Raw genomic sequence first — 26,071 nt, forward strand, 5'->3', positions numbered from 1 at the left:
GGATGTAAAGAAGATGACGACAAATATGACAACAAATGCCTCAAATACTAAATTGCCTACCCTCACTTTAAGGAGCCGGTATGGTAGGCATCTTACTCAAAGAACCCAGAATATTTGGGTTTGGGGTCACCATAACACACTATACTATGCCTCCCCCATTTAAGCCACTTGCTCACTAATATTCTGGATAATAATGAATGAATGATAGTAACGATAATTCATTTTACATACAGACTCTACCAGTGACCTCGACCCTGGCTTTGTTTCCATAATGCTGCTGCTTAGTATGTTCATAACTAGGGCTACAGGACCCTTTGTACTCACCCTCTGAACCCGAGGCCGAGGGCAGGAGAAGCTCTGAACTTCTCCTGCCCTCTTTAATAAGCTGTGAGCTTAGCGGGGCCACCAGGTTGTAAATAATACAAGACAAGAAAGCAAGTGGGGAACGACCGAAGGAAGAACGCTTCATATGCGGTGGACATGTGTCCCCCACGCCACGTCCACCATTGAGCATGTGGTAGTGCGGGGAACATCCTTTCATTATAGCCTTCTGGTCTGAAGCCGATGGGTCAAAGAATGAAAAGGAAGCTTATGAGATGGGTTTTTGACCAAAACGTAAATAATATTCCGATCAACTTTTTTGAACGCCCATCTCTGCAGAAACGAACCACATGAGACGAATATGACACAGCGTTTTCTCCAAAAAACGATTAGGCCTGCAGCCGTAATGTATCATGCCTGGCTTCTAAGTCATGTGCACTGTCCTATGAGAGGGTTCATCCTGGTGTGTATGTGATGACGTGTTCCCCCAGCTCAACGACGGAGGCAAGGCATCCAAGGGAGGCATGGCTGTGGGAGACCTGGTCCTGTCCATCGACGGCATCTCCACCGACGGCATGAACCACCTGGAGGCCCAGAACAAGATCAAGAACTGCTCCGGCAACCTCCAGCTGAACCTGCAGAAGTAAGACACACTGGCTAGCGCACACTCACGCTCACACGCTCACACGCACACGCTCACACGCACCAGCTCACATGCACACACATTAAGATTCACACTCACTCTCTCATATACATACTGTCACACACATATACACATATCCTCTCTCGCTCAGTAACTCACTCGCTCTAGTTTACGACCAAAGATTGTATCGTGTTATCTAGTGCGTGGCTTTGTCCTTCCTCGTGACTCCACTTCTCCACTCCTAACATTGTCACTGCAGTACTATCAACGTGACCACCAGTCACCCTAGACATGGAGGCAGATGTGCGCTGTTGTTGCGCGAGTTCACCACACCTCTTACACAGCGCTTGGCTATGAGCTCTGCCTGATATCTCTTATTAAGCAGATAGCGTCCCACAATGCATCACACGCATGTTGAAGCAGCTCCCAGAGGCGTCGAACTGTAGAGCGTAGAGGAAGTCAGTATTGCATCGGGCTCTGGTGTTGAGATTAGAAAAGTTGGGTTTGGTCTGTCTGTGTGTGTGTGTGTGTGTGTGTGTGTGTGTGTGTGTGTGTGTGTGTGTGTGTGTGTGTGTGTGTGTGTGTGTGTGTGTGTGTGTGTGTGTGTGTGTGTGTTTGGGTGTGCCTGCCTCTCAGCTACTCTGTGATTTCTGCATGTCGTACGTTTCATTGAACGTGTTTGAGCCCTTCTTGCCCTGGGCCATTCGCTAAACAGGATCAAAGATTCTTTGTCTTTTGATATAGTCTTTTTCTATGCATATTTCTAGTGATCAATCACTGTATTGTCTTTATTGTCTTTTTATTTTTTTTATTTCCACCTCTAAAATCATATTCTGTCATTTTTGTCCAAGTGGTGATTGATTAATACAGTTTGTTTTCTGTCTGAAGGAAATACAATGTGTGTTAATACTGGAATAACTCTCTTCCTCTCTTTATTTAACAACCACTCACACACATATAATTTAAGCAACCATGCACGGCACGTTGTGTGCGTGCGTGTGTATTTGTGTGTGCGTATGTATGTGTAAGAGAGAGAGAGAGAGTGTGAGAGAGAGAGAGAGAGAGAGAGAGAGAGAGAGAGAGAGAGAGAGAGAGAGAGAGAGAGAGAGAGAGAGAGAGAGAGAGAGAGAGAGGGCTAGAGAGTTTATTAATCCTTTATGACGTAGGTCTACAAGTTAATTATGTGGTCTACAGGGAGCTCCAATGAGACAGTGCTGGCATGAAGATAAGATTGGCCGTTTAGTATCAAATTAAGTGAATGTCTAGAGTTCCTCTACCCGTAAAGAATAATAAGATGGATTGTTTTAACAAACCACCCACCCAGTCGTATCTTTCCCTTCATCCCCCAACCATCATCAATCTATCTGTCTATCCATGCATTCATTCAATCATCCATAACTGTTTATGATTATTTGATACATACCACATGTCTCAAATGAACCGACTCAGAAGGGAGATTCATCTTTTACTTCTAGATGAAAACCCTGTTCTTCTTTTACACATCGATTCTTTGAAAAGATTTCCCCCCAGCTTACCTCAAGCTAGTGCCCTTCACCACTGAGGCTCTGATAGATTCAATTAGGTTCCCGCTGAACTAGGACTTCTCCCACGGACCAATTAAAACCACTTCCACTTATATCTAAATGGACAGCTCTATTTTAGTGTGTGAATCCCATTGAAGTCAAGCCAACAGATGATATATGTACATAAGGTTATGGGTTGTTTTTCCATGTGTTTGCTGACGACTATGCCTTCAACATATGGATGAAATAGCCAAATTTGCCGTTAAAAAAACTTAAAGATGACTAATGGTTTCCACACAGCAGTAACACAGACAACCTTCGGCAAAACCGCTGTCTGTTCTGAAACGTGCCCTTTCCCATATTCTCCTTCAGAACCACTTCAAAGGTCATGCCATACAGATCCCCTCACTGATGAAGAATATTCTTTTATCCACTCATGGCTCTCAGGCATGTAAGGCATGCCAGGCGTTATACATTTCAAACAATTGCCCCTTTTTGTATTTATCCCTGCGCCGAAAGAGCTTCCATATGCTAATGTATTAGCATAGCTGTCATGTCCCATTGTGTCTGTTTTCTCGCTGTACCAGTTACGGTATTGTCTGTTCTGCATTGCGGCGGGCTCTGTGGACTACATTAGTCCTCTTCGAGGTTGAGAACACATGGTTTGGCTTATTCTATCCAGTCATGTCATTATCCTATTATTGCCTCCGAGTGCCGCGATGGTGCTTTTCTGAAGTCAGGTTTCTGGTTCGTAGCATGACTGTGTGCACCACAGAGTAATCCCTGCCACCAGAGCATCCCGTCTCCCCAAGAGTATGGGAGGGACGGAGGTGAGAGAAAGGGACAGAAGAGGGTAAACCCAGCTAGAGAGAGTCACGAGGAAGAACAAGAGGGAGCTTAGCTAGTACTACATCTAGTCCTTAATTTTTGTGCATGTGTAATGGAAAACACAAATAAATTCCACTGTTTCTGCTAGATTAAAAAAGAGGATTCTCTCTCTCTCTTTCACTCTCCCTCTCTCTCTCCCTCTCTCTCTATCTCAATCTGTCTCTCTCTATCCGTGTCTTTCTTCAATCTCTCTCCCTCTTCCTCTTCCTCTTTCTCTCTCTCTCTCTCTCTCTCTCTCTCTCGATCTCTCTCTCTCTCTCTCTCTCTCTCATCGTCTCTCTCTCTCTCTCTCTCTCTCTCTCCCTCTCTCTCTCCCTCTCTCTCTATCTCAATCTGTCTCTCTCTATCCGTGTCTTTCTTCAATCTCTCTCCCTCTCTCTCTCTCTCTCTCTCTCTCTCTCTCTCTCTCTCTCTCTCTCTCTCTCTCTCTCTCTCTCTCTGCCTCACTCTCTTTATATTTCTTGTGTGTGTGTGTGTGTGTGTGTGTGTGTGTGTGTGTGTGTGTGTGTGTGTGTGTGTGTGTGTGTGTGTGTGGTGTGTGTGTGTGTGTGTGTGTGTGTGTGTGGGTGGGTGGGTGTGTGTGTGTCTTTAAACAGGCAGACAGGTTGTTATTCCTCTTCCAAATAAGGGGATGATTTTGGGAGGAGGAATGGGGGAGAAGAGATGGGCAGCAGATGTGAGGGGGATGTGAGACGAATGAAAGACAATGAGAGAGGGGGACAGCGAGAGAGAGAGAGAGAGAGAGAGAGAGAGAGAGAGAGAGAGAGAGAGAGAGAGAGAGGGAGAGGGAGAGGGAGAGAGAGAGAGAGAGAGAGAGAGGAGAGAGAGAGAGAGAGAGAGAGATCATAGAGAGAGAGAGAGAGAGAGAGAGGAGAGAGAGAGAGAGAGAGAGAGAGAGGGGGACAGAACGAGCGAGAGAGAGAGAGAGAGAAGAGAGAGAGAGAGAGAGGGAGGGATAGAGAGAGAGAGAGGGAGGACGCAGGGGGACAGCGAGAGGAGAGAGAGAGAGAGAGAGAGAGAGAGAGACAGAGAGAGAGAGAGAGAGAGAGAGAGAGAGAGAGAGAGAGAGAGAGAGAGAGGGGGACAGCGAGAGAGAGAGAGAGAGAGAGAGAGAGAGAGAGAGAGAGAGAGAGGGGGACAGCGAGAGAGAGAGAGAGAGAGAGAGAGAGAGAGAGAGAGAGAGAGAGAGAGAGAGAGAGAGAGAGAGAGAGATCATAGAGAGAGAGGGAGATCATAGAGAGAATAAGGGTTACGTTTAATGAATCCGAAAATATGTACAAAGCGTTGTTGACCTTTGTTGATGTTCTCAGCTGGCTGTCATCTTCAATGGATGATTTATTTTGCTTTATAATGATTTGTCTTGGCCCATCATCCCTTGGTTAGTATCCAAGTACAAATCAAAGACATGACCTTGACATACTGTTTCTTTTTTTTTAACTGTTCTTTCTCTCTTTACAAGAGTAGGTGCATAACTCTTACAGAAATCGCTTACAGATCAATTTACACTCCACTAACATCTAAAAGGACCTTTTATCTGTATTCTAGAGAGTCAACCCTGTTCATCTCTAACATCATAGTTCATACATGTGAAGCCACTTAGTGTTTACTCTGGCTACATCAATGAATGACCTTTCCCTTAAGGAAGTACTCTAGACTCAATATTATGCTGCTTCGTGACTACTTGACGCAATGCAGCTTTAATTAAAAACATAACATTTTGTTATTTTAGAGAGAGAGTTAGAGAGCGACATACAAAACAGTTGACTCTAGTACAATCAGTGAGACAAAGATTGGAAAGAAAGGTCAATGTACATTTTCGAGAAGCTAGAAATGCTGTTGAATAGCCATCATTATCAGAGTGAGGCAAATGTATGCCTAGAAACCATTCCGTTTTACTGTGGAAAGACACTATTCATTGTTAAGGGAAATTAAGAGAAAACGTGCCCAACCGTTTCTCCTTCCTGTCGCTTTCTCTCCACCACTTCCACACAACACGGCCCTTCAAGGCCATAACTCCTAGGTGACATTTTTACGATCGGGGAATTAATACGAAAAATGGCTTGATGCCATTATCTTTTTTCACTTCTTCAAGCTTGGGACTTGGGAAGACAGCGAGAGAGCGCTTCTACATGATTGAAGGCGATGGTGTGCTTTTCATTCACTGTCTTGGAGGGTTGGAGCTGCCCCAGCGGCTCAGCTGCAATCAGCATCTTTCAGCAGCTCTCTCATGCACTCTAATTAATGGTTCTCCTAAGTCTGCCGTGAAAAGTAAACTATTAAGCCGTACATTTCGACCAATCGCGTTGTACCTCGACAGAACCGCCTTTGTTATCACTTGGACTGCCAGGTTTGAGCTAAACGCTTTATTCCCTGTAGTCAGGTCAATAAGTACCCTGTTCAATACCTCATTCACTGTTAACAATGTGTGTGTGTGTGCGTGTGTGTGTGTGTGTGTGTGTGTGTGTGTGTGTGTGTGTGTGTGTGTCTCTATGTGTGCGGGGTCCATGTGTTCATATTTGTTCAGGTATGTTTTTTGTGGGTGTTATTGGGTTGTCCAACAAACAGAGGGATTGACGTGGCCGGACACACAGGCGTCCTTGAACACTGACTCACACACACTTCAACAACCAAGCCCATAGATCGCATGTATAGAGGCGTACATTCATACCTACAGCAAAGCGCAGACTAAAAGTGTGAAGTGAACTAACGATGCAGCAAACACCATCATGCGAATGGGCGGGGTGGCGATGAAAAGCCTTTTGTGTGCCGCACTTGGTTAATTAGTTCCGCTGTTCTCCATCGCTTCCTCAACAAACTGATTTCATCCGGGGGGAGGGGGGGGGGACCGGACCCCCTAAGACAATGCTTTCCGACAGCTCCGCTCGGACCCAACGTAAACCATGTCATGTTTCCTGAACGTGGTTCTGGAGGCCACATGGGTACAGGACAAGAGCGCTGTGTGCTGTTCACAAGTTGCTGTTGTTGCTTATGATTCAGACCTGCTTTTTTTGTGTTCTGTTTTTTGTCTTAGTTGTTCTTAGGGGGGGGGGGGGAATGCGGTTTTGACTGGTTCCTCATGGCTGTGATGAGACGGGACCATGAGGTGACACAGAGGGGGGTGGGGGGGGGGGTGTTGGGGTTGGGTAACTGGATAGGACTAAGTGGAGCCGATAGTGGAGATAGGAGCCAACACAAGGGGAATGGAACATCCTCAGCATCACACACACACACACACACACACACACACACACACACACACACACACACACACACACACACACACACACACACACACACACACACACACACACACACACACACACACACACACACACACACACACATACAACCCCAACCCATAAACACACACACACACAACCACACACACAAATTCAAATACTCTCATGCACTCTTGAGCAACACACACACAGACACAGACACATACATATACACATAGACACACACACATGTACATTTAAACCATATTCATCCATGTATACAGGTACACGTGTGTTACACACACACACGCTCGCACACATAGCTATCCCATAGCTCAGGCAGCTGCTTGTGTTATTTAAAGCCATGCAGTTAGCAGTGGTTGTCGTCAGGCGATAGGGCTGTGTGAGGGAAGTTTACCCAGACCCGGGTGTAGGTTATCAGGCTGTTTATCACTATGTTCCTCCAGGGAGAGGAGGGATGCCCTTTCCTTGACTGGACCAGGGTGTATAGCATATAAGGGCTTCTTTAGATGTGAATGCAGAGCCATGTGGTGACCACACACCCACAAGCACATTCTGATAAGCGCACACACACACACAGTCTCTTTTCTCTCTCTCTCTTTTCTCTCTCTCTCCGTCTCTCTCTCATTCTCTCTCTCTGTCTCTCTCTCTCTCTTCCTCTCTCTCTCTCTCTCTCTCTCTCTCTCTCTCTTCCTCTCTCTCTCTCTCTCTCTCTCTCTCTCTCTCTCTCTCTCACTCTCCCTTTCACACTCACTCAGTCACTTACTTACTCACTCACTCACTCACTCACGTAAATCTGCTATACTTCAATCCTATCCATCAGAATCCGCTGCCCGCTGAAAAGCAGATGGCCGGATGCAAGTGAGACATGAACCATGCCTGTCGAAATTCATACCTATGTGTGTATTGTTTTCTCTGGGATGGATACACACATGAATATGCATTGTAGAGGGAACACGTGTACACAGTAACAGCCACGTACGCAGGCAAACACAAACACACACAATGACACGCAGACACTAACCCACACACTTGTGTGCACACTCATAAACACACACACACACACACACACACACACATACACACACACACACACACACACACACACACACACACACACACACACACACACACACACACACACACACACACACACACACACACACACACACACACGCACACGCACTGACTTGCACTGCATCAGCCAGTGTCACTTCTCAACTCTGCAGTAATAGTTGCCAGATAAGTTCTAAAGCCAAGAGTGCTGAACTGCCCTCACCTGTTTTTGTCCCTCACTAGTCTGTGGTATTTGGCAAAGAGCATCTAAACCCCTCTGCAGTAATATTTGGCTCAGCTTGTGTTATATACCAATGATATTCCAATACCATGAGAATGCAGCTAGACTTGAAAACACCTGTCTCTCTGAATCTGGTTCTGGCAAGTTTGCCGCAAAAGAAAACACTAATGGCAGAACGTTAGCGGTTACTTAGGGAAGCCAACCGTTTCTTTGGGCCAATACTGGCCGGCTCTGCACATCGGCCTTGACGCTTTGATGCTATTTTACAAATATTTATAGGTGGAATTAAGAAGTGCTAATCAGCTTCAGACTGCATAGTTTAGATGACGCAAAGGATTTGTCAGGAGTTTTTAAAAGAGGGTAGGTTAAGGTCAATGAGAAACTAAGTGTTGAAAACCTTTTTATAAACTGCTTTAAGGATCTAGTACTCCTGAGCGTAAACTTGATCAATCCAAACTGCAAACTTGCTCCAAATTAAATGTACATCAATAGCGAGGCTAATCTCACTGCAATACATTTTAATCAGTGTGTTTTGAAATGTGATACGGATTTCTTTTTTTGTCTTCGCTCATTGTTTTCTCTCTTCTCTCACACCATTTATCACAAACCGTGTGGATAAAAAAAGAAAAGTTTGCGTTTATTCTAGTCTAGGAGGAAATTGACTGTGAAAAATTCAGGCCAGACTATTCAGCTTTGTGGATGTATTTTAGTCTGGGTTTTATTCCGTCCCCACTAATACTCAGAGCAGGTTGTGTCGAGTCCTATGTCAGTGTCCATTGGCGTACGTAGCATTCCTCTTTCATGAGCTCTTGTTCCATAAACGCCTCCTTTCATCGTTCCTTTTTTTTCACGGGCACTAAACAGTTGAACACGCTTTGATATTGTTCAGTTCACAGAACAAGGTTGACACATTGTTAGTCCTTCATGCCATGCCATTGTAACAATGTAGCCCACTGATATGATTCTAAATTGTTTGTACTCACACATTGTTTTCCTTATTTCGGTCAACCATTTGTTTCTTCCTCTGAATTGGTTTTCAAAAAGTCGGTATTCAAACTTAATCAAAACTCTTCCAAACAACCAATCGTTTGCCTGATATCACTTCATGTAGGGGGCAGGATATTCTAGGGGTTTAGCTGTTTGAATCCGGTTCAAAAGCTTCTGGGATCGAACCCTAAATACTTCTAGGCATCCTTGAGCAAAAGGCCTGGCTCCTTCCAATGAGTCACTTTGTATTAACGCGTCAAATAACCAAGTAATAATAACAATTATTTCAAACACCTACCTCATTGTGGCAGCATTTTGCCGAGTTCCACTTCACAACAGAAGGCCCAGTGTCCATCGAAGCCAGTAGGCCCAGAATCCGGTCTGAGGCGCCCATGTCATGGTGGTGAGGTCATTGGGGCTTGGCGGGCCACACACCTACATTGATAGCAGTGAGACGTTACATTTGACCGCCGTGTGTACACATGCAGCTCTGAAAGAGAGACATTGCTTGTTTGTGGACCAAGCAGGAACAGGTTTCGCTGTTCCATTTTAGTGGGATAGCCGCTTTTATCGCACAAAGGCGGATTGTTTACACAGTTGAAGTGTGTGGGTTTGCGTTTGTTTTTCCGCTGTGGTTGACTGTTGCCACTCAGAGATGGTCACTGTGGGTGTGTGTGTGTTGGGGTGTGGGTGTTCACCCGGGCTTCCTGTGTGTTGTTATAGTACCCGTGGTCCACTGCCTCTGGGGGATTGATGACTGAACGCACACACTGTCAGTTGCTCTGTAAATCACAGCTGCCACCAGGGACAAAGCGAAGAGTGTGAGAAAATCTCAAACCAGCTTGACCTTTGAAGCGTTTTTCTCCAAACGTCTCTCTCTCTTTCTCTGTTTTTGCCCCTTCATGTACTAACTACATACTTTGATAAACTATCAATACACTTTACACTACTTGGCACTCGCTGGTTGGACGTTAACACTGCTGACCTGTACAGAAATTTACAAAAAACGTATAAATGTACGAGAAGAGAACATTGTAGAGTAACATTGAAGAGAACACAGTGAGAACCTGGCCTTGGTCCTGCACATTGTTTCATGATCATACATTTTATGGAGGGGAGGGGAAAAAACAAAGAATAACCCTTTCAAAAGTTTAATCACAGTTGACCAATAAAAACACCCCAGGTAGCCAATCCTGCACCTCTGCTTCGGAAGCGCATTGATTTATACGACCCGCTCAGCAAACTAAGTCCCATATGTTTAAAAAATAAAAACCCTGGTTTCCTTGCTCAGCTGTGGATCATTTTGACTGTCAGCCGACCTCTCCCTGTCCAGCTGTAAATCACCCTGTGCTGTCCTTTTCTTCGTTCAATATTTTTCGTTGAAAATATATTTGTGGTCTTTTTCTTGAGCTTACCAAGAACCAGAAAAACAGACAAAGAAAAATGTCCTCTTTTCCCCTACTTTAGTTTCTCTCTCCCCCTTCCTCATGTCATTTGCACATTCCTTTTACCTTAAGGCCCGAGTGTATCCTTCTGTATATTGGATAAGGCCATACGGGACTTCAGAAAAGCCATCGTAATCCTCACCTTTTTATTTTCTAACGGCGTAATTAATCTTGGGGGGGCCCCTCTAAATCACTTAGTGTTCCTCCAGTTTAGCATGGGGCCCCATCAAAACACATACAGCTCTTCCTAGAACATCTGGGGCCCCTGCCTGTGTTAAGTGCACCTAGAGGGAAGGATGACCTTCCCGGCCCAGGGTCTCATACTTTAAAAGTCACTACCAATGCTATTCATATACACTTGTGTAATACTGTGTAAACGGATTGTATCGGAAGAAAAAAATTCCCGGGGTCTCATCTGCATTCATCCCGGGGCCCAAGACACACACCAGCAACACATTGTGTGGGTCTAGTTCAAATAAACTTGCTCTGGCTGTGTTGGCTCACCTTAAGGCAACCAGATGGCCCTGTGCTGCTGCACAGAGGGTCCGCAGGACAGCTCTGGGGACGGTCTGGCCCCACATCGGCCCCTCCCTGGTCCCTCAGGGATCCTGGTGCAGTCAAACCTCCATCTTGCCTCAGTAAATCTGTGTTTTTGAATGTCCACGTTTTAAGTTCAAAGAGAACGGTAAAAGGGTGGAAACGTTGAGGAAAGTACAGCTCTCTTTTGGTCCTGCAAAGTCCATTAAATATTGAACGTTCAATTTATAAAATATTGCTTTTAAAGTAGTGTTCACGGTGGCATTTGTGCACATAGATGCTTAGGTGATGCATGTCTTTGACCACTTCACATCATGACACATGCCATCTATCATTTTATTTTCATGTTTGGCATTTAGCAGGGGCTTTTATCCAAAGTTTGTCAGAAGAAAGAGAACAACAACAACAATAAGGTTTAGCTTATGGCTCGGTCACATTAATAAAATCAAAATTCGATTTAAGGGAAATCATGGGACGAGTTTACGGCTTTGTTGTACACTTTTTCAATGGCTTTCAAACATCAGACATCCTTTGAAATTTCTCAATTTCCTAAAAATCCTCTCCTTTTGTGCATTGATCGAGCTCAGCTGTTGGTATGACCCTGTTTATACACTGGCCTCCTTTCATGTTAACATCATTAAATACAATGGCGTGTCTTCCAATCAATTATTCCACGGAGGCCTAGGATATAACACATTCTACAATGCAATCAACGATTTCAAATGTTGTATGATTGAACATGTTTGCTTCATTATGCTATCTGGAACTTTGTATTCCCTCGTCTGTGAAACCCACCAACACTTTGGAATGACAATGAATGGACCACATCTTCCCAGCTCAATCGAGCCAAAGAGCAGCTGCTTGTGGTCCACCTCTGGGAGCGTGAGGCTTTCTGATAAATAACAGATACGCTGTTCTCTGACCTCTGGCCCCCTGGCCGGTATGGGATCTGAGTTCTGAAGGGTAGATCTATACCGGCAGTTACATTTCTTCCTTGCTCAAACTCTTTCTCTCGATGTATGCTCTCTAGCTCTCTCCCTCTCTTTCTTGCTCTCTCTTTCTCTCTCTCTCTCTCTCTCTCTCTCTCTCTCTCTCTCTCTCTCTCTCTCTCTCTCTCTCTCCCTCTCCCTCTCCCTCTCTCTCTCTCTCTCTCTCTCTCTCTCTCTCTCTCTCTCTCTCTCTCTCTCTCTCTCTCTCTCTCTCTCTCTCTCTCTCTCTCTCTCTCTCCTCTCTGTTTCCTTCTTTCTCTCTCGCTCTAACTATCCCTCTCCCCATAACTTTATAGGCCATTAAATATGTGTTTATGTAACCAAAGTAATTGAAAAACGTAACAAAGGAAAAAAAGAAATTTTACATAAATTAAACTTGAATATAAAACAAACTGAAGGAAATATAAAGGGAAGATATATGGTACAATAAAAAGGTAAGAAGGAAAGTGAAATAGCTCTCTCTCTCTTGCTCTCTCTCCTTTCCCCGCGGGATTCTGGTTTTATTGTGGCTGCTTCCTCATGTCGAACATTTAAAAGCCTTCTGGGTACCTGTGTGTGTTTCGATAAGCATGGGTCAGTGGGCTTCTATAAACCATGGGGTTCACTCTGGGCAGTGTTGCTCTGAATTCATAAAAAGGCTGAAGCATCCATTTCATATTGATTTTTATCTCACAAAGGAAACCTTGATATATTTATGCAACCGTCTGGGAATATATTTCTACACACTTGGAAACACACTCACGAAACATATCAAATTGTAAAAATCACACAGAAATACACCTTCACATACAGTGACACCACAGCCAACATGTCGTTTGTTCGTGATACTTTTAATGCTGTTTTGGATGTACCTCATTATTCCAAAACAGTACTATTTTATTTCATGGCACTGTCCACCCCCAGAGGTGCTGTACTTTCTTGCGTAATAACTGAAGTTAAAGAATACATCCTGTGCTACGCAGCTCCCTGCTCTACCCTGCTCGGTCAGGTCATGCTCCCTTGTTGAGTGTTCAACTCTCCCTGGCCCATTGAACAGCCACACTTACCATGTCTCGTATGAGCTTTTGATCCCAGCCCAGGGCCACGTGTCCGGTGCCATTGATCTTCCCCCACAAAGGAAAAACATACAAACCACAAACCGTAGCTACGTCAGAGGCCTACATGATCTGTTTGAAGAATGAAGCAACGATTCCTTCCTCTCCGCAGTCATTTTATTTTTCGATCTCAAGGGGGACCCACAGAGGTAGCATCTAGCACAAGATGGGATTCATTACATGACGAAGTAGAGCCAAGCAAACAAATGATCAGGTCCCCCATCATTATTTAACAATGACAATGTCATGTACATTACCATATATATTTATGTGTTTGTTTTTTTTAAAGTAACTTCATTTGACCAGGATGGTGTTATTGAGATTTAACATCTTTGCGTTTTTGACAAGAGAGTCCCGTCCAAGACGGCAGCATCTGTGTGATTTCATACTAGGGCCAACGTTTGGGTTAGAGCCGCTTGGTGGGTTGGACACGCTGGGTGCAGTACCAGGTCTGAAACAAGAGAGACTAAGAGGCTCTTCAGAGGCAGAGCCCCTATTTTAAGCTCACTTCTGCTACATTAGCTTCCAGACAGGACCTTGCCAAAGTCATGAGATAGCAATAGTGTCAACATGTGGGGAGGAGGAGAGGTGATGGGGGGAGGGGGGGGATGGGGGGGGTGCACATCACTATCTCAATCTTCCCCTTCCTGTCTTGTATACACACACTCTAACACATATGTGAATAACCAAACATTTAGGCACATGCCAAGTCAATTTCAGTCGCATAGGATTTTCATTTTGTTGTTGGGACGTCCTTGAAGAACAACCAGCTCTTACTCTTTGACCTTGATGACTGCTTACATTGTAAAAGACCGAAAGAACATGGGTTTGTGACGAGAGGATGTGGATCATCAAGATCAAAATCATGCAACAAAAAAACAGGTGGCCGAGATAAAGCAGAGGTTTGCACGACACAGGTGAAGGGGAATTGTAACAGACAAATATGGAAAGGATAAAGGAAAAATCATGTAATTGATTGATCGGTCGGGATGTGTCTCTGGAGTTGTGTTTGTACATAAATATCCGGGGCGTCCAACAGTTTGTGATTTGAAAATGTCAATGTGTGTGTGTGTGTGTGTATGTGTGTATGTGTGTGTGTGAAAACTGTTTTGCAGATGTTATAACTTATGACACAGGCTTTATGCTCACTACTATTTCAGACATGCCTGTATTCAACATCACCACACCCTGTGCACACACACACACACACACACACACACACACACACACACACACACACACACACACACACACACACACACACACACACACACACACACACATACACAAACAAAAACAGACACATACACAAACAAAAACAGACACATATACACAAAAACACACACATACACAGAGTAACACGATACAAACAAACACAAAGTGTGTGTATGTGTGTGTGAGTGTGTGCGTCTGTGTGTGAGTGTGACCTGGGTGTGTCCTCTCCATATGAGCGGAACACCACACTATTAACCTTTCAGTTCGAACTAGATCCATTAGCTGACCTCGTTGTGCTCCACTGCTCTGTTTGTCGAATGGCAGTACACCCTGTCAAAGCATGCTTTATGTCTGTGTGCAGGTGTGGACCATGAATGGTATTATATTTGGCTCATGTATATGTGTGTGTTGTATACACCTACATCATTTAAATAGTTTGCATCCTGTCTGGTTTATAACATTGGACTACACATTTGTTTATAAGAGAAAATTATAAAGTCTCATGTTTTGGGAGTTTTACCCCACCTAGTAAAATGATCGTCAAAGACATGCATAGTTCAGCTCCACAGGCTAAATGTGCGGTATGTATGACCAGGCACCGTCATACATACTACGGTACATATGTTGCTGTTAAATCCTGATCAGTTTTGGTCAGTTGAACAGACTTTTAAATAGCTTTCCTTATCCCAATATACAATGTTTTATTTGAGGGTAGGATAGAGGTTAAGGAAACACATGCAAACACACCAAACACACACACACACACACACACACACACACACACACACACACACACACACACACACACACACACACACACACACACACACACACACACACACACACACACACACACACACACACACACACACACCAGTTCCAGAGTTTCCTCTTGATTTACCGCATTCCATACAGACTATGCATATACATTGCAAAGAAGATTACATCCCAAAACAAAACAGGACATAAGGAACATATGGGAGGAAAATAGATACCCACCCCCATCAATCATCACCAATGCCTCAGAGCAGACAGAGTGTAATTAATACTTCTGGAATCACACTAAAATCACATCAGAATAGTTGGCAGCCATTTTTTATAGTTAACTGAACAAATGTTTGGACACACTGACACAGGGATACAATTGGATATACTAGAATCTCCCAGTACAATCCCAGTACCTTCACATGAAACCAGAGCTGTAACCTAGTATAAACTATTCCCTGACCTCGATCCAAGGTCTCCTTCTGCACATGACAGGCTTTTGGTTGTGTGGTGCTGCTGGTCAGGCCACCTCTGGCCAACTCCGGTCGGGCGCTGGTGTTTCCTCGGTTCATCCGGGAGAAGGGTGCGGTTGGTTCAAGGAGCACTCGTTTTTTTTGCATTATGGAACTTCCAGTCAGAGTTAGTGAGCGGAATCCTCGTCTCTAGGATGAAGTTTAGACAAAGCAAATAGTGCAAGCATAATAGTCTCTATATCAATTATCTCTAATTACTTTTTTTGACATTTTTGGAGCACAGAAGAATTGGAATGTTACTGATTATGTTGGTACTAATGTTTATTTTGGTTATTGTTTAGTCGTTGATCAGGAAATGATTTGTCATGATAGAAAGACATTGTTCTAAACCCTATTGGTGTGTGGGCTGTCATATTTGAGAGAGTGGGGGAGAGAGATAGAGAATGGGAGACAGAGCTACATCTCTAAATAGTCACCAAAGGAGTTTGTGGGCTCATGCGAATTCTGCTGATGTTTGAAGTCGATGACTAGTGTCCCTGACTGGGACTCGGATCATTACCCATTGACATGTTTGTCGTTTCCACTTCCATCTGCATGGGTCGAGTTCTAGAATGCACTTATTCATTCTAGAACTCTTCTGACTCTGCAGAAACATGAGGATGTTATCAGGACTTTGCTGGCATGCAGAGCCTAGAGTGAGAGACAAATAGAGAGAGAGAGAGAGAGAGAGAGAGAGAGAGAGAGAGAGAGAGAGAGAGAGAGAGAGGAGAGAGAGAGAGAGAGAGAGAGAGAGAGAGAGAGAGGGGGGGGGGAGAGAGAGAGAGGGAAGAAGATGGCTAGAGAAAGAACAGGCAACAGAAATATGAGGAATATTGTAAAAGTCCATTAGAGAGAGCGGCGGAAACAGAAAGAACGAAATGTTACAAGAACATGAGAGAGAGAGAGAGAGAGAGAGAGAGAGAGAGAGAGAGAGAGAGAGAGAGAGAGAGAGAGAGAGAGAGAGAGAGAGAGAGAGAGAGAGAGAGAGAGAGAGAGAGGGGAACGGTATGAGGTAACCTTATTAGTTGTTAATAAGGTTGTTGGTGCTCTTTTACAGAGGCGTGGTCAGCTTCCATCCCTGAGGGCAGGATATACTGCAGGGATCCAAGAGAGGTCACTCAAATCTAGAACATTCTGGAAGGGGGGATGTCTCTGCGTTAGCTTTCCTAAAATGTGTTAAATTAAAAAGTACAAGTAAACTGTTACTTTTACTCTTTTTCTTTTTTACTCATCTGTTAATTTACATTTGAGACATGCGTATTATGCATTATATTATGTAGGAATGTACAAACAAGACGATTTTAGACATATCGTCATACTGACCTGTAATTGAGATCAAGGCTCATCATGACTTCAATAAGGTCATAGCTATCAAATGAATATGTTTTATGTACTCAAAACAGATGGGTTCACTTGCACTGTCCCTCTTGTATGAAACCAACACTCACACCCACACACACACACACAAACACACAAACACACACACACACACACACACACACACACACACACACACACACACACACACACACACACACACGCACACATGCACACAAACACACAGACACACACACACACACACACACACACACACACACACACACACACACACACACACACACACACATGCATAAATATTCACACACACGCATTCTGGCACGCACATACACATGCAAACACACAAAAACATAAACCAAAGATTGAAGTTTCATAGGTTATAATTTATTTCAGTTCGTTCCACCAGGAAGTTCTGTAATCATGACAATATATGATGAGCTCAATATAGCAGGGAAACAAGAAATCACTAGCCTAGAATAAATCTCATCTCCCAGCTATTTTCCACATGAACTGTATTCAATTGTTTGTATTTTATTGCCATATGTTGACATTTTATTCTGCATCTGGCCTACAGGCTTGTTATTACTCTGGAACAATACAGTTTCACGATAAAACATAAAAAATGACAACATGTAATGGTTGGTAAACTAATCTTGATGGTCTTTTTTCTCTGTCTTCCTCTCTCTCTCTCTCACCCCCCCCCATCTCTCTCTCTCTTCCTGTCTCTCTTCTTCAGAGCTTCTATTGTCCCGAAGCAGCCTCCACCGGTGGCTCAGAAGGTAAGGGGGAGACAGTGGGACGAGAAACATACTGACATCACCTCATCATCAATTGTAATGTATGGATTGCAATTAACTGGTTGGTTAATTCATTCATTGATTACTTCCAGTTGATGATCGTATAAATCACAATTGATCAAATATAGATTGTAATTATGTTACCCTCTGAAGCGATGCTATTGACATGGTGTGTTGTTGCATGCGGTAATATATAAAAGATGTACTTGATTAAATATATCATTTTATATTACATTATACATATATATTCTTTGTGTGTCCTTTGAGACATACTGAGAATGCTGATGTTTCTACTGAACTTACGTAAAGCTACATTTCTTTTCACGTATACCTTTTTGAAATAACAATCTTGAACTTGAAACCGTGAAATTGGTCATTCATAAACGACAATTATGTAAATATTTTTTAATTCTGAACAGTGAAGCATCAGCATGTTGCATCCAGTGTGTGGTGACGTGTGTGTGTGTGTGTGTGTGTGTGTTTTTTGTGTTTCGTGTGTACATCGCATGCTCCTCCCTGACGCTGGCAGGGCTACAGCTCAGACATCATTAAACCAGTCGCCATCAACCGCAACCCTCTTCCTCCTCCTCCTCCTCCTCCCCGTCCTCATCCTCATCCCCGGCCCTCCGACCCCCTCACCGCCCCGCACCCCAACAACCACGCCCGACCCTCCTGCGAGCCCCCGTCCTCACGGTATCCCTTCTCTGCCTCCATCCCCTCCCCGTCCTCTGCCTTCACTCCTGCCTTCGTCCCGCGTCACACTCCCACCCTTCCTCCTCCTCCTCCTCCTCCTCCTCCCCCTGCTCCCCATGGCTCCCCCTGCTCCTCATCCTCCCCGCCTGGCCTTGTGGTGCCCCAGCCGTCCGTCTATAACACGCCCATCCACCTCTACTCGGACCACAATGCCTGTGAGGTGGCCATGGGGCAGAGGCGGGGCCTGTTGGAGAGTCAGGGTGGAGCTCTGCCACCGGAGCTGAACGGGTGAGTGGCGGTCTCTAGCAGCCAATTAGAACGGTAATATCCACCCGCTCTTTCCCCCTCTCTCTTCCCCCTCCCTCCTCTGGGTCAAATGGCAAGCTTGTTGTCGAACTTGTCAAAGGGTATTAAAGCGTTCTTTGCGGCTTACATTTACTTGAGGAAGAGAAATAAGGAGGAGGGTGTACTTTGAACCCGTTCGCCGGTGCGAGTTAAGCAGTGTTTCACACTGACAGTTGTCCGTAATTCGGTATAAATGGAACCACAAGGAAGGGAGCACTCTTACTAAAATAACTTAAAACTCTTTGGGTAGAAGTTCTATTAGTCAATACAATTAGATTCACCTAATTAATAGTGAATATCCATGTTTTATGCTGGCCCTTTCTTTGTCACGAGCAGTGATGCCACTCTCGGTAATATCCTGCAGATGCATTGTGTTTCATAAACAGCCTTCCCAAGCGGAAAGCTGTGATTCGAAAGCATTAAGTGGTGACTCTGCGCAGACCTCCGGTTTTCCGGACGTATTTTCCATGCAGGGGCAGGTCTCTGCTCCTCTTTATCTTTCTCTTCCAGTCACTCCTGTGAACTAACCGCTTTTCTGGGATGTCTCCTCCCTGCTGCATTTCAAGAACACCAGGTCATCGATTGACCACACAGGCACTGTGCATCTAGTATCCTACCTCCTATCTGCTCCATCTCTCCCTCCCTCCGCTTTCGGCACCGATGCCAGCTCCCCTGCTCCCAAGGGAGGCTTCTCGGGAGTGGTGGAAGCTGTGACTAACTGGTTTATATATAGCCCTGCACTGGTAACCAGAGCTATGTGGATGCGGCTGTTCAGGGTGTTAGGGCAAGTGTTTTCTTTTCCACAATGTGGATTTAATTTTCTTGGACAAATGTGTGTTCTATAGACAGAATTGGATCCGATTCATGTTCACTCACTCATTGATTCATTGCATTTTTTCCTTAAGTCTCCTGCCTTCAGGGTCGGTTTAAGTGCATGTGAATTATGCATGTGACTGGCGGGGATGAATGCATGCCATTCTTTGTCATACGCCGAGCTTCGTTTCAGAGGGGGACTTAAATCATCGGTGTCAATTCCTGCTCTGTGTGTGTGTGTGCATGTAACTTTGTACAATATTTCCTCTCCTCCGATTGGCTCCTCTTTGAACACATTCTATGCCCGCTATGTACTCTGACGATCCGATGTGTGCTTCTCTTGGTCTGCTCCTCTGGTTCTCTACAGACTCAAGCAGTGCACCAAATCACCAAGTCAGTGGTTAACGCATGAGCCAGCTGTGTGTGTGTCTGTGTGTGTGTGTGTGTGTGTGTGCGTTTATGTGTCTGTGTGAGTATGAGTGTGTTTGTGTTTCATTCTGTTCGTCACTTTGCTGCCCGCTGTATAGCCCTTGATATTGCAGTGGCAATGTCTCTGTCTCTGCATGACTGCTTGTGTGTACGTACGCGTGTGTGTGTGTGTGTGTGTGTGTGTGTGTGGTTTGTGTGTGTGTGTACGTCATGGTACATGCATGAAAATAGCAGCAACCCATCACCACTATCTTTCAAACTTTCCCTCTCTCTCTAACACACACACACACACACGCGCACACACACACACACACACACACACACACACACACACACACACACACACACACACACACACACACACACACACACACACACACACACACACACACACACACACACACACACACACACACACACACATACAAACACAGAGGAATACACACACACATTAGCCAGACAGATGAACTTTGCCAGCACCAGGTCCCCACAAGCTTGTCAGCACTCTGCCGTGGCTGCGTGCCTACAGATATCTGTTGAAAGGTGCTGATAAATCAGTGCAATGAATGCGCGCATCTCGGGTTATGTTGTTTACAAGGCGACCCCATTCATAAGCCCATGACTGTGCCGTATACTCGTTTGAAATCATCGGCATTTTTTTTATCAATTTAGCATATTGTGTATGCCAAATTTGTTTTGTAGTGTACTCCCTTCCGCCAGGGTAGTTGATATACACACATGCACACATGCATTCACACACATACACACACGAACACAAATACATACATACGTACACGCTCGCAGAGATTTCTGTGTGCCAAAATGAATTTTTAGTGCACACTTATATTGACCACGGCGTGACCTCACGTTGATTTTGTGTGAATGCATACAGCGCCCCCGTGTGGGGGAAATAGTTAGTTATCATCCATTACATTTTTCGTTTAGCTTCCACTCCATTTCTAGTGCACCTTCTACCTACTGGAAATGTAGTTCTCTGTCCTGCATGCAGCGTGAGCGATAGTCGGTAACCCCTTCAGATGAGTCTTCTTTGAGTTGGTCTTTTTTACATGTTTGTCCCTACTTTCCTTATCTTTCTTCCTTTTTCTTCTCCGTTAGTGGACCTCTCAGTATTCTGAAGTAAGCTCCTCCACAATAAACACTTCAAAGCCTTCTCTCTCTGCTTTAATATTGTGTAAACCTTATCCTTCTTTTTATTCTATTTTGTTTTATTTTGAAAGAAATCCTCCCCCTGCAAGGTAAACGGCGTGCTTGAGAGTCAGACGACAATAGTGTTGTGATGTAACTAAGTGTGGTTGATTTGTCTCACCGTGTTCACCAGCACTATGACAAACACTAAAGTCCCTTGACTGTTATTGTCGATTTAAACATCTAAAAGTCTGCTAAACAAAAAAAATAGTAAGCCATCAAGAAACAGCAGTTTAACAAATTAATGTTTAAAACATACACAATAACATATTCATAACATATTCCATTCCAATGTACTCTAAACTTTACTCTAGTTGCATGTATCCTTTTCCTGTGCTACCTGTGTGTGTCTCCATGGATAGTTCGCAGTGTTGGGGCCCTACTTTACCACCAGGTGTGATGTTGATGTGAAGTAATTTCAAGTCAATCTCTATGGATATAATATCAGTGGATATAACACAGGGCCTTTAAAGGAAAAATGAAACACCCTGTTTGAGCTAGTCCCCGACTGATATCAAAATCGTTCATCATCATGTCACATCATAAGGACTATATTCCGGTTCAGGGTTTTTCTATCTCAACTTGCTACAATTAGACCTGAGAAAAACTGCCTTAGAGTTAGGTTCCCATAGTGGGCAACTTGAGTATTTACACCTAACCTTACGTTTTTAACACCTTCCCCATCTAAGTCGAGATTCGGACCAGGATCACTTCTTCTCATCTAAAATCAATTGTTGTAGAGTTTGGTTGGTTGTCCGCTTACGGAGGTGCATCGTTGTCCAGGGCTCCCAGGAAGCACGTGGTGGAGACGGACATCCACTTCTACCACGTGCCCACCCACGGAGACGCCAGCAGGAAACGCATCATGGAGGACACGGAGGACTGGCGCCCCCGCGGCGGGACCACCCAGTCCAGATCCTTCAGGATCCTGGCGCAGATCACAGGCACCGAACGAGAAGGTCAGTCAGCTGAACCTCAGGTCAAAGGTCGTTCAAAGTGTGCAATTGTTTTTTTGTTGGTGTTAAACGATAAATGGATTGCATTTATATTGCGCTTTTCTACCCAGTGGCCGCTCAAAGCGCTTTGTCTCTTTTGTTCTGAATCCAACCGCCGTTATGACAGTTATGCCATTGATCTGAATGATCAATGATCTTCTCCCCCTGCAGCTGAAGAACAGGAGGCCGAGGACGCCAAGAAGTCAAAGTGAGTACATAACACTGCTGTTTGCCTGCTCTGCTGCTGTGTTAACAGCAGATTCCAAACGGATTGATTTGAACGTGTGAGCATTGTGAAAAATGTGCGCTGATTAACCAACTCACATGGCTGTCCAAAAACAAAAACCTGGACTTATCCGGTTTCAAATCCGATTGGTTCAAGATGGTGGGAAGTTTGTCAATGGCGGCCGCAGGAGTGGCGGATCAGTGACGCAGAAGGGAGCAGGGCCATTCTGTGTAGTCCTATCTGGTCTGGGGCTGGTGTGGTGGTCTCTGTTTGTGGTGGTGATTTGTGTATTGGTTGCATGTGTATTGGTTTTGGAGCCTTCTTGTGGTGTGTCTGCTGCGCTTAACAATGCCGATGATTGTGTTGAGGCTTTGTTGCAAAACGCTGTGTTCCATTTGGCTTGCTGTGGCCCCCGGGGACGTCAGCAGACATGTGTGACCGGCACGATTCTCAACCCTCGTCCTAATTGAGGTTCTCCCTTTGTTTTTGGGTGAGGCAGTTTGGCCTAGTTGTGCGCAATCATGATCTCACAAACCATCATAATATTCTCCTAATTCCTCATACTCTACCTCAGGCTGTTCCTGTGTGGCATGGCCTTCATACGATCAGACTGCAAATTGAGCTCTCATTCTCTTCTTGTTTTTCCGCTTTCTCTCACTCTCTCTCTCTCTCTCTCTCTTGCTCTCTCTCTCTCTCTCTCTCTCTCTCTCTCTCTCTCTCTCTCTCTCTCTCTCTCTCTCTCTCTCTCTCGTGCTCTTTCTTGCTCGCTCTCTCTCTCTCTCTCTTTCACTCTTTTGCTCTTTCGCTCTCTCTCTCTCTCTCTCTTTCACTCTTTTGCTCTTTCGCTCTCTCTCTCTCTCTCTCTCTCTCTCTCTCTCTCTCTCTTTCACTCTTTTGCTCTTTCGCTCTCTCTCTCTCTCTCTCTCTCTCTCTCTCTCTCTCTCTCTCTCTCTCTCTCTCTCTGTCTGTCTGTCTCTTTTTTCTTAAATTTTTACCTTGCGGCTGTGCAGAGCGAAGGCCAGCACTCGCCTGGTGATCGGGCCTAAGTACACCGAGCTCCGAGACTGGCACCACGGCGTGTCCGCACGCACACTCAATGTCCAGTAGAGAGTGCGTCGATGTGTGTGTGTGTGTGTGTGTGTGTGTGTGTGTGTGTGTGTGTGTGTGTGTGTGTGTGTGTGTGTGTGTGGTATCAGTTGGCCATTGTCTGCATAAGCATGAGATGAGTCTGACCATCTGAGTGATCGGTTTGTGTTTGAGTAATGTTGTGTGCGTGTCTGTGATTGTGTACATCTGTGATTACATCAGATTATGTGTGTCTGTGTGTGGGTGCGCATGCGCGCATGTGCGCGTGTGCTAGCCAGAATGCATGCGTATGGGTGCATCCACTCCTTCTTGCATGTGTGTATGTGTATTATAATTTTTATTATTATCTCCGCAGTATGTTTTTACATAACAGGACGATAGTTTCTGGTGTCTGATTGATTGTTTCTTGTACCAGGGTGTATACTGGGAAAAATTTTGACAGGAGGGTGGGACAGGAAGTGAAGTTCAGAGGAGTCAGATCTGTCACAGGCGGTGGAGAAATGAAGTTAGCCTGAAATGGACATGTGTATACATGCATGTGAGTGTCAGTGTGTGTCAGTGTACCACAAAAGACAAGGGAGGAAAAGAGCAGTTCAGAATCTACTTTGAAACATGTATGATATGGTAATGTACAATTAATTACTATGAATTTAAGTATAGTAGTATAGTTTGTGCATGTATAATGTAATAAACACATACATATAATCGTAAAAAGATACAGAGGCACACACACGTATTCATTCACACACAAAAACACACACACACACATACACACATACATACAATCAAACAACCAACAACCAAAGCAGTAAAGGAACATTGTTTACTATTCTTGAATCTAGTCCTGGCCTGAAATAGTTTTGACGTTACATGGTTCTCAGTCGGACATACAGTCTAGCCTTTTGAGCAGGGCAGGTGCTGTGGGATGAGGCTAGTATGTGTTTGTGACACTTCTTCTGAACTACTTTTGCACAACAAATGAAGTACATTAAACTGTATCACTATAAAATCCAACATATGTAGTGGGAATATTACATCTAAGTTCTGTGAAACGATCGATGAATATATTTCAACTTAGAAATTAAGGTTAAGAGGTATTAGCGCAGTTTGCACGCAAGTTTCTTTACGTTCTGAGGGAGAATCACGCACCAGAGTAAAAAGCAGACTTGACATTTTGCTTTTATTACACATTAAGTCCATTGCTGAGAAGGATTATCTAGTAACACATTTTTACAGTTGGTTTTTTGAGTGTGATAGAATAAAGAATAGATGTCCTTTACAATAATACCAATGTATCTCAGTTAGTGCCCTCAATGAATGCTAAACAGCTCTGAGCACATAAGGACAAACATCCATTTCAGAATGAGATTAAATCTGAAATTCAATCTCTTGAATTCTTCAAATTCTTCTTCAAATATATTATACATAGAATATATATATGTATATTGACAAGTATTTTCTCTATAAACAAAAGCATGTATACACATATGGATTGATTGTAAGCCATTTAATTTAATTTGTGTGCATACATGTGTGAGTATATAAATAAGTGTGTTTATGATTCAAATAGTTTAATGTTTATAGAATTAAACCAGATATTACCACTATGAGTGTCCAGCTTTGCTATAGATCTTTTACATTGCAAGATATACCCGCTCATGTTGATGAAGTGGCATTGATGCTGATCCTAATATTTCTTCTTTCAAAGTTCTGAAGGCACTGTATTAACTTTATTCAATATTATATAAAATGCCTAGTTAAAACAAATCAAATAAATGTCATCTGTTTTAAGTTTGAAGAATTGTAGCCAATAAAGTCATGAAGCTTTCTTTTTGTTTTCCTTCCTTTCTTGTCCTCCTGATTTCTATCCTTATTTAGTTCCTATCTCCTGCCTGCTTCCCTTTTTTTGGCTCTAGGGGGCCCCCTAGTAGTGGCCCGGGGCCCCAAGCAATTGCGGGGCCCCAGGCAATTGCCTGGTATGCCTAATGGGATGCAGCGCCTCTGATCCCAACTCATAAAGGATGAATAGCAAATATAATTGACACCAATGATGAAGAACCCTTCCTCCTACATTCACAGATTAAAGTATTTTATATACCGTCTGCTAGTTCACAACAACTCAGCATAAGACAGATTCAGCGTGCGTATATAAACAACTCAACATCGCACTCAGTATGATCTTTCTCTGGTTTTCATGTGAGACACAGAAAAGCTATACCTAATTTGCTTCCAAAACCATAATGAAGAGCTTTCCTATGTGCACCGCTCACCTACTTAACAGGATCGGTATATCCATTCATTGTATGCACTATGCTCCTGGCTCCATGACTATCCAATAGATCCTCAACACTGCAGATACTCGACTGAAACCAAACCACAGTACTCCGTACCCTGGCCGCTCCTAAACCCACTCCCCACCCTTCACCAGTTGAACCACATGGGAAGACCTCCAGAGACGACCTCAATGACATTGCTCTGCTGGCGGACCACCGTCCTCCACAGATCCACCTGCCGATAGCGTTTTCAACCTAGGGCCCAGAATCCATCATCATGGTGACTTACCAAGGAGTATCACCAGTGTTTCAGACCCCCGGGTTTAGTCTGTCAAACTCTGCAACCTCGTCTTCTGCGTCTACCTTCTTATCACAAAGCAAACTGCTCTGTATGGCTCCCTGAGTTCGAGTCGGG

The 26,071-nt window shown here is 44.2% G+C and overlaps 1 protein-coding gene across 4 annotated transcripts in view; it reads left to right on the forward strand.

Moving 5' to 3' along the window:
- The window catches only part of pdlim5a (PDZ and LIM domain 5a), a 57,281-nt gene that overhangs the window by 14,702 nt on the left and 16,508 nt on the right, over positions 1–26,071 (forward strand). Inside the window, exons 3-9 of one of the 4 annotated variants that reach the window (XM_056591834.1) lie at positions 813–964; positions 17,530–17,572; positions 19,809–19,834; positions 20,987–21,007; positions 21,109–21,126; positions 21,860–22,035; positions 22,243–22,279. In XM_056591834.1, coding sequence (XP_056447809.1) covers positions 813–964; positions 17,530–17,572; positions 19,809–19,834; positions 20,987–21,007; positions 21,109–21,126; positions 21,860–22,035; positions 22,243–22,279 — 473 coding nt within the window. Of the gene's footprint in view, positions 1–812; positions 965–17,529; positions 17,573–18,119; positions 18,572–19,808; positions 19,835–20,986; positions 21,008–21,108; positions 21,127–21,859; positions 22,036–22,242; positions 22,280–26,071 lie in introns of all 4 variants that reach the window. The other 3 variants (XM_056591835.1, XM_056591837.1, XM_056591836.1) reach the window with 3 other exon arrangements.

This window comes from Gadus chalcogrammus, chromosome 6 (genome assembly GCF_026213295.1).
Source record: "Gadus chalcogrammus isolate NIFS_2021 chromosome 6, NIFS_Gcha_1.0, whole genome shotgun sequence".
NCBI lineage: Eukaryota > Metazoa > Chordata > Actinopteri > Gadiformes > Gadidae > Gadus > Gadus chalcogrammus.